The 12,037-nt window shown below is 40.5% G+C and overlaps 1 protein-coding gene across 2 annotated transcripts in view; it reads left to right on the top strand.

Moving 5' to 3' along the window:
• Positions 1-869: 869 nt before the first annotated feature.
• TACC3 (transforming acidic coiled-coil containing protein 3) overlaps positions 870-12,037 on the top strand; it is a 33,855-nt gene continuing 22,687 nt past the window's right edge. The window contains exons 1-5 of one of the 2 annotated variants that reach the window (XM_039541289.1): positions 870-1,087; positions 4,457-4,619; positions 4,752-4,897; positions 9,026-10,105; positions 11,614-11,701. In XM_039541289.1, coding sequence (XP_039397223.1) covers positions 4,458-4,619; positions 4,752-4,897; positions 9,026-10,105; positions 11,614-11,701 — 1,476 coding nt within the window. In that variant the 5' untranslated portion in view covers positions 870-1,087; position 4,457. Of the gene's footprint in view, positions 1,088-4,456; positions 4,620-4,751; positions 4,898-9,025; positions 10,106-11,610; positions 11,702-12,037 lie in introns of both variants that reach the window. The other variant, XM_039541288.1, reaches the window with a different exon arrangement.

Below are 12,037 nucleotides of genomic sequence, written 5' to 3'. Positions count from 1 at the left end.
GGCCTTGTGTAGTAATTTCAAGAGTATTTTATTGTTCTTTCCAAAGCAATGTTTGATGTCATTGTTAACATTTACATTTTTCAGAAATAAACAAGTTTTATTGGCTTGGTGCTTCATAAATACCAAAGGTCCTTATCCTGCAAATGGGACCCACTTGTGCAGACCCCTTCCTCACACAAAGTCCTATGCAAGTCCTGGGATTGAATCCTGACATGAGGTCAATGCAGGTGTAATGATCCACCTACAAACATCTTATTATGGCATTTGTGCCCATGTGAGCATAAGAATCCTTGCAGTAGTGGGACTTGAAATAGATAATTGCAATATTTATATTGCAGTAAGATTTTTAAATAATATCTGTGTAGGATTAAAGTAATTATTTGCCCAGGTTAAATTTTGTTGTAATACCGACAGTTGTGGGGTTGTTTCAGTGACCTATGCTCTTTATTAGTAAATATCACAGCATATTCCTTGTAGGAAACATATATTTGAAGCAGAATATATTTAGGTCTCTCATTGGCTTTCCTGAGCTCACCAGCATCAGCCCCTGAGTCTGAGCCCCCTGGAAGCCCGTGGGGAGAATTTGGTGCTTAGCCAGCGGGAGCGAGATGACAAAAGTTCTCGTGTCTAGAAAACTACCTCCCTAGAAAACTCCCTCCCAGCATATCTCACGCAGCATCGCTTAGTTGTTGAGAGACTTGGCTGGGGAGCTTTTATTAGCTGCGTGCCCCGCCCCTAGACCCCGCTTTGATTGGTCTGTTCATACCGAGGCCACCTCTGACTTGTTAGGTTTCTGGCCTGTCATTGGCAGAGTCGAGCTAACGTTGACATTTGAAATCCTGAGGCGGCTCCGACTCCGGCGGCGGCTCCTCCTTCTTCTTCTCCTGCTCTTCTTGCTGGTGCTGCTGCTGTTGGTCTTGTCCCTCTCGCTCTCGCTCCTGCGGAGACGGCGGAGGCGAGTGCGGAGACTGCGGCGAGTGGCTGGGCTGGTTGCCTGCCTGCCTGTGCTGGGGAGAGCGGCTGCCGGGCGAAGAGGGGAGGCAGCCGAGCACACAGGCGAGGCCTCAGGCCTGGAACTCGCCGGCAGGTGGGAGCCCCCCCCCCGCCCCTCTGCTGCGGGGAAGCTGGCGGGGTGGGGTGGGAGGCGCTGAGGTGTCGGGGTGGGTTCCCCGCTGTGGGGGGCGGGGAGGGGGATGTGCGGGGGGGGTTGTTTGTATTTTAGGGTGGGGGGCTAATGGGACTCCCTAGGCCAGGCGGGTTTGGCTCATGCAGTGACGCTGCGGTGAAGGTGCCCTGACAAGGGGGGGGGCGTTCGTCTATCGGCCTCTAAGCCCCGCACTCTCCCGTCGCCCCCTCGAGTCTGTTCTCCCTTCCCCGTTGTTTCAGCTCAGGGGTAACGTGTGTGGCTGCTCGGTGGGGGACTCGCTGCTGCACTATTGGCTCGGCTGGTAACCGAATGTCTTGGTGATTCACCAGAAAAAAAGACCCTCTTTTGTTCCCGTGAAATGCGTTACAGGGGCGTGGGGGAGGGGCAGGGGGTTTAATCATCAGCTGGCTTGGCAGTGGCATGACCGGGATCTCTTCCGCTCACTGACGAGGGTGTGTCACTGTAAGCCCGTTCCTTTGAGTTGTGTATTGCTTTTGCGGGCTTGCCTTTGGGGCTGGAACTTACTAAACATGATGACTTCTTGTGGTTGGGAAGTCCGAGAAAATCAGCCTAGCAATCCTCTCTTACAGTTGTAAATGAAAATCGATTTTCATTTACATTTGCTGCTAACTTAATTTTTTTTTCTTTTTCATGGGTATTGTCATCCCAATGACTATGCTCTTACTGAGTGCTAAATCTAAGAGCTAAATATTTTTTAAAAACTTTTTTTGGCAATGTGGCATGTTTTACACGTGCCCATGGTATCTTTAAATATCAATGTTATTCTATGACCGATTCTCAACCTATTTACCATTGTGGGTCACATATCCAGCTCTCTGTGTGTTATGTGGGCCACATCCACACAATATATACAGTACTACCTGTATGGCCCTGGCGATGTCGTATGGGCTGTATCTATGTGCAGATGGGGCCCCAAGTGGTCTGTGGGTTGAGAGCCACTGTTCTATGAACTGTACATAGACAACATGCACATGCCAGGATAGAACACTGGGCATGCAAAGCACTGAAGCTACCTGTTCTTCATGTCCTGTGTTCTGCTGAACAACTGAAGGCATTACTCATAATGCTCCACAGAAGTCTCTTCTCTCTATGCTGAATATTTAATGCAAACTTTTAAGTATGCACAACTGTATGAGTATTTGGGTATGCTGTTGCCATGATCTTAAAATTTGACATATGCGCCAAAATGTACTGCTAAACAGTTTTAGCTGTGCATCTTCTAATTTCAGGTTTTGTGCATTCTGAGGCATACATAGCACTTGGTCTGAGAAACCTGAGTTGACCTTTTTAATCTAATGATATTGACAATTCTGAATATGCAATTGCAGCTTGGCACCAATGCATTTAATTATCTCCTTCACTAAAACCTAAAGCAATTAAATATTACATTGTTGAGATTTTATATATACAAGGCAGAAACCTTAGTGATGGCTTTCACATACTAACTCAATCACATTTACGCATAACAATTCTTATTCAGTTGTATCTCATGGTATACTAATATTTATGCAACTGGATCAAGTTATAGTTTTCACAGCAATTAACTTGTGTAGGTAAGATCTCAACCAAAACTTACATTAAGTAGTCCACTCTCTGCAACACCACTTCAGAGATTAAGTATTTACAATGACTTTGTTTCAGAATGTAGAAATGATTGCTAATGTATAGAAGTGGGGGGGGGCGGAATCGCTTCTCGGCTCTCTGAGCTAAGAGGTGAAAACATTATCTAAAAGTTGTATCTTTAACTTAATGCTGCATACCTATTGTGCACATCATATGTCTTCTAGTGGTCTTTTATTGTCTTTTCCAGCACAAGGAAAGGCAGCTACATTGAATAAGTAAACAAGTTTTTGAATGGTCCTTCTTGTGTAAAGAGATCTGGTATTAAAAGGATGCTGTCAACTTAAATCTTATCTTAAACTTTCTATTTTATGTACTGACTACTTAGAATATTACAACTACAACTCTAAAAATTCAGTTCACTGTTGCTCACAGATTTGTGTGTGTATTCACCCCTCACACACCTTTGGCTTGGACAAAAAGCAACAAGGTTAACTTCACTTGATTGTCAGAGCTGTAATTTGGGGCCAAAGTTTGAATTGACACTGTCCCTTTAAAACAAGATGACTAAAAAGAATAGCAGACGTGTTCAATCCTGCTAAACTTTCTTGCATACCCTGTCCATTTAAAAAAAACAAAACAAAAAAACCCTCATAGATGGCTCTTAAACATTCAAGAGTAATACTAAGCATCTGTAACTATTATCACAGTCTTACACACACAAAGATGGACTAATGAAAAGAGCAACAAAGAGTCCTGTGGCACAGACTAAGGTGCCACAGGACTCTTTGTTGCTTTTTACAGATCTAGACTAACACAGCTACCCCTCTGATACTTAATGAAAAGAGTGTCAGAATTCACCAGAGTTAGTCCAATGCCAGCATTTTTATAATAATTATTGAATACTTGCTTTCACTGTGTTCTAAACTTACCCTTCTTTTGTCCTTATATAAAACGCACTGAAAAGTAAGCATACTATACATTGTGTTCCCCTAAATCACTCAAAACCAATCAGCCTACAAAATCCAGTGAGCTGTGTATCGTTGGTATGGAACGTTGAATGGAAAAATTGTATTCCCTGTAAAGCTCTTACGGTTCTCATGCTAAAATATTATACATAATATTTATGTAAATATGACCCTATGGTTCTATGTGTCTTATTGTGTCTGCTTGAACTGTTGAGTCACAATTTATATTTGAGGGGGATGAATAACTGACATCCTGAGAAAGTCGGAGGAAATGCATATTACACCTCTATGCCTTCTGTACCATTTCAGAACATTAACTATCAAACGCTCTGTTCAAATAAGGAGTTTCTAGAGCTTAATCATGATGCATTATAAATAAAATGTAGAAATTTTGCAGGCATTCTGTTTCCCCTGCAAAAACTATGGCTACGTCTAGCTTGAATGTCATGACAACTGCATGTCTGCACATTCCTGTCAGGTTTGGGTGAAGGGAGGGGAGGGAAGAGAACTGTAGGGACCATGTTGTGTTTTAAAAGGCAGAATTGCTCATGTAATATTGTATGTATCTGCTTTTTCAATGTATTGTAGTATGTTAACTTGCATAAGGATTTAGAATATTCGTAAAACTCAGTTCTGTGTCTGTTAGTCTTTCACTAGCATGCCAGGCTGACTATTAAGTTTCCAGTTATCTGAAAGCACAGTAGTCTCACCACACCCTCTCATTCACGTTGTGGGCATGTAAATGTGTTTTATTTTTTAGAATGAGTCTGCAGATTTTAAATGGTGAAAACATCAGCGATGATCTAACAGCAGAAAGCTGTTCCTTCCTTTTCCCGTCACCAGAGTCCACAGGGAGACCTTCTATCCTTCGTCCATCACAGAAAGAAAATCTGCCACCAAAAAGTGTATCAAAAGCTATGAAGGTATGTCTGCATTTATGTTAGCCGCTTCCTTCTCACCCTTTCAGGACCTCACTCTTAAGAGAATAAATCATGTATGTATTGTCAGGCGCTTAAAAATATTCAATCAGAATTTTTTTTTTTTCCACCTCAAAGGTAACTTTTCAGACTCCTATGCGGGATCCTCAGACTCACAGAATCCTGAGTCCTAGTATGGAAAACAAACTTGAGACTACTTTCACACTAGATGATTGTACTGAAGTTCTAGGAGACCTTCATCTGTCTGAATCCAGCAATGCTGTGTGAGTAATGCACTCGATCTTCTTGCAAATTATTAAGGCTATTAAGAGTGACTAGTTTGTGAATGCAATATATGTTGAGGATCACTATGCAGACAAATTTCTAATGAGAGATAATCAACTTTGACACTTTCATACTTGTCAGCAAGTTCTAAATTGTACAAGAAAAGGAATCTGGTGGTGAAATTAAGAATGATATGGGGAGCCTATGTAGCTGGAGCAAAAATACCCTAGTAATAAGCAGTACTACAATAGTAATTCCTGTGTTCTGTTCCCAGCGCTTTCACGGATACTGGTCAAAGGAGTCTGACTAGAGGCAATGCTTGAGTTGTACCTATAAAGTGATGCTGTGAAGACAAGCCCTTAGCCTACACCTTTTAATACATGTACATGGCTAAGATTTTTTTTTTTCCAGTGGTACTCACTTGTAAGTAGGGCTGTTGATTTTAATCGCAGTTAACTCATGCAATTAACTAAAAAATTAATCAGTTTTAATCACACTGTTAAACAATAGAAATACCTATTGACATTTTAAAAATATTTTGATGGTTTTTCTACATTTTCAAGTATATTGATTTCAATTACAAAGTGTACAGTGCTTGCTTTGTTTTATTACAAATATTTGCACTGTAAAAATGATAAACAAAAGAAATAGTATTTTTCAATTCACCTCATACAAGTACTGTAGTGCAATCTCTTTATCGTGAAATCAAGTATCAGAGGGGTAGCCGTGTTTAGTCTGGATCTGTAAAAGCAGCAAAGAGTCCTGTGGCACCTTGTAGACTAACAGACATATTGGAGCATGAGCTTTCGTAGGTGAATACCCACTTTGTCGGATGCATACCCACATGCATCCGACGAAGTGGGTATTCACCTACGAAAGTTCATGCTCCAATATGTCTGTTAGTCTACAAGGTGCCACAGGACTCTTTGCTGCTTTTATCATGAAAGTGCAACTTACAAATGTAGAATTTTTTTTGTTTTATTTTTGAACACAGTTTAAAACTTTGGAGCCTACAAGTCCACTCAGTCCTACTTCTTGTTCAGCCAGTCACTCAGACAAACTTGTTTGTTGACATGTGCAGGAGGCAATGCTGCCTATTTCTTGTTTACAATGTCACCTGAAAGTAAGAACAAGCATTCGCATGGCACTGTTGTAGCAAGCATTGCAAGATATTTAGGTGCTAGATGCGCTAAAAATTCATATGTCCCTTTATGCTTCAGCCACCATTCCAGAGGTCATGCACCCATGAGGATGATGGGTTTGGCTTAATAACAATCCAAAGTAGTACTGACCGACGCATGTTCATTTTTGGCATCTGAGTCAGATGCCACTAGCAAAAGGTTGATTTTCTTTTTTAATGTTTCAGGTTCTGTAGTTTCTGCATTGGAGGAGTGTTGCTCTTTTAAGACTTCTGAAAGCACACTCTACACCTCGTCCCTCTCAGATTTTTGGAAGGCACTTCAGATTCTTAAAACCTGGAGTCAAGGGCTGTAGCTATCTTTAGAAATGTCACATTAGTACCTTCTTTGCATTGTGTCAAATCTGCAGTGAAAGTGTTCTTAAAATAAAGAACATGCTGAGTCATCATCTGAGACTGCTATAACATGAAATATATGTCAGAATGCGGGTCAAACAGAGCAGGAGACATACAATTCTCCTCCAAGGAGTTCAGTCACAAATTTAATTGATGCATTATTTTTTTTAACAAGCATCATCAGCATTGAAGCATGTCTGCCAGAGTGGTGCCCAAAGCATAAAGGGGCATACGAATGTTTAGTATATCTGGCATATAAATACCTTGCAATGCTGGCTACAAAAGTGCCATGCGAACGCCTGTTCTCACTTTCAGGTGACATTGTAAACAAGAAGTGGGCAGCATTATCTCCTGCAAATTGTAACCAAACTTGTCTTGTGTTAGCGATTGGCTCAAGTAGGACAGAGTGGACTTCTAGACTCTAAAGTTTTGACATTGTTTTGTTTTTGAATGCTTTTGTTTTTGTACAGAATTCTACATTTGTAAGTTCAGCTTTCATGATAAAGATATTGCACTACAGTACTTAAGCAAATTGAAAAATACTATTTTTCTACAGTGCAAATATTTGAAATAAAAATTATATAAAGTGAGCACTGTACACTTTATATTCTGTAAAAGCAGCAAAGAGTCCTTCGGATGCATCCTACGAAGTGGGTATTCACCCACAAAAGCTCATGTTCCAAAACTTCTGTTAGTCTATAAGGTGCCACAGGACTCTTTGCTGCTTTTACAGATCCAGACTAACACGGCTACCCCTCTGATATTTTATATTTGAAAACGTGGAAGACATCCAAAAATATTTAAATAATGGTATTCTATTGTTTAACTTCACAATTAATCGTGATTCATTTGTTTAATTGCTTGAAAACCCTACTTGTATGGCTTTTTTTTTTTTCCCCCCTCCCTCCAGAAAATCATTATCTCCAAGCTGGCTAAAAAAGAACTGGATAATCTTTGACTAATGGTCAAATTCTGATCTCAAACCCATGCAGCCCCTCTGAACTGAACAGCAGTATTTGGATCTAGATCTTTAGGCATGGTCACTAATTTCTTAGTTGTAATTCATATGCCAACTGAACTTCTTGCTCCTATATCTGTAAATGTCCAGGTCTGACATGCAGGGATTAAGTGACTTTTACAATGGCAAAGTGGAACATTTATTGATGGTGTTGTACAGTCATGATTCAGGCACAAATAACAGCATCTCAAGAGCTACTGCATTTGTTGTAAAAGCAGCAGAGAGTCCTGTGGCATCTTATAGACTGACCGAGTGCTTTTGTTGTGTCTCCTCTCCCTTTCCCCATGCTACAATGAGACTTCTTGTGTTGCTGCACAGTCTAGTGCTGTATTTGTGGTAAGGAGCATCCAGACTGACTTTAGGACTAGGAAGAAGAAAGCACTACAGACGAAAACTTTCAAAGAAGGGCACTGTGGTGCATAGTTCTCAGGCTCCTATTGGTTAAGTACTTAAAGAGGTTGGGAGGGGTCTGATTACTTAAACAACAAGTCTTGCAGAGACTCACAGGGTGGGGAGACCATAGTGAACTATATCCTTTCTTGCTTCCAACTTTATCACGCTGGAACTTTAACTGGTTGGCTTTTAATTGTTTTCCTGTATAGCTTTTCTGTGTGTGGCACTCATAACTATTTTTGTACTCTGTTTTGCCTCTTTTGCAAAAGAATGGGAGGAAATACTTTTTCAGGAAGTAATGTCTTAATGCTCTATAGTCTGTACATGAGCTACAAATAAGCAAACTTGAGCTCGGGGTGGCATGGGAATGTGTCTGTGGTGATTATGCATAATCTTTCTATAATCTATTCACTTACAGCAGTCAGTCATATCTCTTCCCCCACCCCCCTTGTGTTTTTCCTTGCCCCTCTGTTTTTAGTAAGTCCTTAGCATTCAACTTCTGTATTCAGAGCAGAAATGAAATTCTGGCATACATGTTTCATAGATTTCTGGGGAGGGGAGGGAGTGTTCACTGACAGCAGGGGATGGGGGAGTCAACAGTGACCAGAGAAAGCAAAGGATGGAATGGAAGAAGTGAGTCATGTTATTACTTGATAGATTATGCTGATGGTCACCCCCAATTCTTACAAACACTGTGTGAATATTTACATTAGATACAGATAATGGTACACATTCCTGGACTAAGTATTGTAGGGGTTTTCAGTACTACTGGTTCTTTACTACTGCAGTACATATTCAGCCTATCCAGAGAGTTGTGCTCTGAATTTCAGCCTCTCTTGTAAAGCATTCCTGGGTGGGGTTGAGGAGAAAAAGAAGGGGACTCAGCAGTGTGTTTCTGTATGACCACAATGGTGGTGGTGGAGGAGAACTGACTTCTTTAGGACAGATCTTGTTGGCTTTTCTCTAATCCCTGAACAGCAAGATACGAGGTGGTAGGCTCTTTAGAAATCGGTCAAATTCTCTTGCTTTTATGGTGATCTCAACCCTCTCACATCCAACTCTTTTCATGTAGCATAAAGCTTTGCAAATTCCAGCATATGAGTTTGAAAATGTTTTTTTTTAAATGGTGTCTTAATTTATAATTAGCTAACTATTTTAACACTGACTTTATTTCTTTAACAGAAATCAGCAAGCAACTGAATTTGAGATTAAGACTACTAGAGAAAATGCACAAGTGCAGGAGGAAGCCAGTGCTATTCCTTATCCAGATGATGAGATGCCAGTGAAAAGCTGTGGTACATACAGCATTGATTTTGATAACTTAAACAGCATCAATCCATTCCAGAGTTCCTCTCAGATGCAGAATTCTCATGAGAGCCTAAAAAAGTCTCCTATATTATCTAGCAACCCTGAAAAGGTTTCTGAGAAAAATGATACAAATTCTCTATCACTGGATGAAACACTTCCTGTTACTTCCCCACTGACTACTGCAGTGTCTGAGAGAACAAATCTAAATGCAGATACCCTTATTGGTGTGACAAAAGAAACTGTTTCCATGGATGTAGTGGTGTCGGGTAATGAATCCAAACCAATGCCTAATGACACTGAACAGGATATAAAGACCACCTCTGTTGAAGTCAGCAAAACCAGTTCTTCCAATGGATCAACACAAACACAGAATTCTCCACCACCTGTACAAGTGTCCTACAACCTTGATTCTAATAGCTCTGATGTAACGCATCCTTTCAAAACTAGTGGATCAAAGATACAGAATTCAGCAGTAGCAGAAGGAACGTCAACAAAAGAGTCAAAACCTGAAGAACAGGCGAGCTTCTCCAATGCCGAATCTGTAAAACTAGAATTTGACTTCACTGATAATACAGCTAGTAAAAGGCCACCTCCTAGGAAACTAGGCAAAAGACCTGGAATTAAGCCTCCTTCCAAGAAAACCGCTATAGCTCTAGGGAAAACATTGGAGAACTCTGAGGCAAAAAGCAAGAGTAAAACAGAAAATGAAATTCCTGTTTCCAGTGCATCTTATAACTTTGACTGGGAAAAATTTGATGATCCAAACTTTAATCCATTTGGAGGAGGTTCCAAAGTTTCTAGCTCACCCAAATGCCCTAAACTCAACACTGAAAAAGCTAATCAGCAAGAGGAACAGGATAGCACCGTACCAAAAAGGGAATCTCTTCCAACAGAGCAGATTAACAGAATTGTTGTTGCAGATGAGACTGCTGAAGAAATAGTGCCTGAAACTCAGTAAGTAAATCTTTATGATTGAAGTTGTAGAACTGCCTCAAAGACCTTTCAGGGCAAGATGATTTCTGCACCCATGAATTTTTGGCATCTTTACAGTTCTGAGAAATCTGTGCTTGTGCCTGTGAACAGATTTTGTGTGTGTGTGTGTGTGTGTGTGTGTGTGTGTGTGTTGAGATAGAGGTATCTTTAATTTTTAGACTGTCTTGCTTTAGAAAGTGAAAGATAAAAGAGCATCAGATCTGTGTGCCTGCTCTTCCTTCACCATTGCCCCCGCTACTCCTTCAAAATGAAAATTGAATGGGAAACAGGGTAGATATACTGATCTGTCACACTCCTTCCACTGTAGATGTTAAAGCTTGGAGAACTACCAGATAATGGTTGAATCAGTAGCAGGGAGCGGAACTGACTGGACAATTGTTCTGTTTTACACTCTTAGCCTAAAATCAATTCCTCAGTGGGGTCAGAACTTCACCTCTGGTACCTACCCTTAATATTCTTAGGGCGTAGGACAAGAGCTAGCAAGGAAGAATCAGAATATCAGGGTTGGAAGGGACCTCAAGAGGTCATCTAGTCCAACCCCCTGCTCAAAGCAGGACCAGTCCCCAGACAGATTTTTGCCCCAGATCCCTAAATGGCCCCCTGAAATGACACTCTTGTTCATCCTATTATTCTATAATAGGGAGTTAACACTGCTTTCTCGTTGTGAACACGATCTGTAATATAAATGCTTCTCACAAAATCTGAAGTTGGAAGAAAAAGTAGTAATATCAAGGGACTGGAGCTTTCTTCCTCTAGTTAATTTTAGGGGGTAGGGTGTTGAGTTTTGAAGTCCAGTTTTAACCACTTATATGCCAACAACTTTACTACGGAACATATTGGAAACAACTAGCTGTTTATCCAGAGTAGAATCTGTTTTATTTGATACGTTCATTTGACAGGAATGAGTAATGTGTGCACTATCCTGGTCACACATACAGAGCCATCTATTACTCTGTTAAACTTAGGATAAATATTAAATTTACACTGCCATCAGCTAAAGTATTGGACTGCTACAGTGTGGCTTTATGGAGTGTCCATAAAAACTTTGCTACTGATATTAGACCATGTTAAGGGGAGGGTGGGAAACCCATGTGTTCTGGGGTTTAACTCAAACAGAGCTGTTTTCACAGAAATGCCACAGGTTTTAGAAGTAGAAACTCCTTTAAATCTAATCTCCCTGCTTTTTGTTAATGGAAAAGGCTGTTTGGCCATTCTGTGGCAGTCATGACTTTCTGTACATCCATGATACCTCTCCTAGGAAAGCTAGAATACTATGTAAATTCATTCTTACCTGCTGATTGTTCGTTAATGGAGAGCTTGTTGCTATTTAGAGACCATTATATCAGTGGTGGAGTGGGGGTAAGGCAAGCTGTCAAACTTCCTATGCTTAAATGACTCTTAGCCAGATCTAGGAACATGTTTAGACCTTTGAACTGACTAGATTACTATGACTTCAACTGTTTTAGTAGCTTCCCTGAAGAAAAACCAAGCAAAGATGAAGACAAGTCTGTAGCTCAAGCAGAAATTGAAGAGGAATCTACAAGAGAACTAACTATGGTAATGTGTATCTATATTTAAGATATCCAGTTCTTGGTAAAACCGTTAAGTTAAAGTAGTTTTCTATTTCTAATAAAGTTGCTCTTCTCCCCTTCTTGCATTCCCTTCAGCCTATAACTGTAACTCTTACAGATCCTCATACTTCTACAGTGAAAACAAAATTGATTTTTAAAAACCGATGAAAAGAGGGGTTGGGCCCTGTCTGTGCAAATTCATAAACTCAGCCTGACATAAATGAAGGGATCAAGTCAGTATCATGGAACATATCTATCTAAAATCTCTTGATTTAGTTGACAGCATAAAGTGCAGAGGCTGAAAACTTAAATCAAGGGTGGG

Source organism: Mauremys reevesii, linkage group 5 (genome assembly GCF_016161935.1).
Source record: "Mauremys reevesii isolate NIE-2019 linkage group 5, ASM1616193v1, whole genome shotgun sequence".
NCBI lineage: Eukaryota > Metazoa > Chordata > Testudines > Geoemydidae > Mauremys > Mauremys reevesii.
This window is presented reverse-complemented; position numbering and strand designations above follow the sequence as displayed.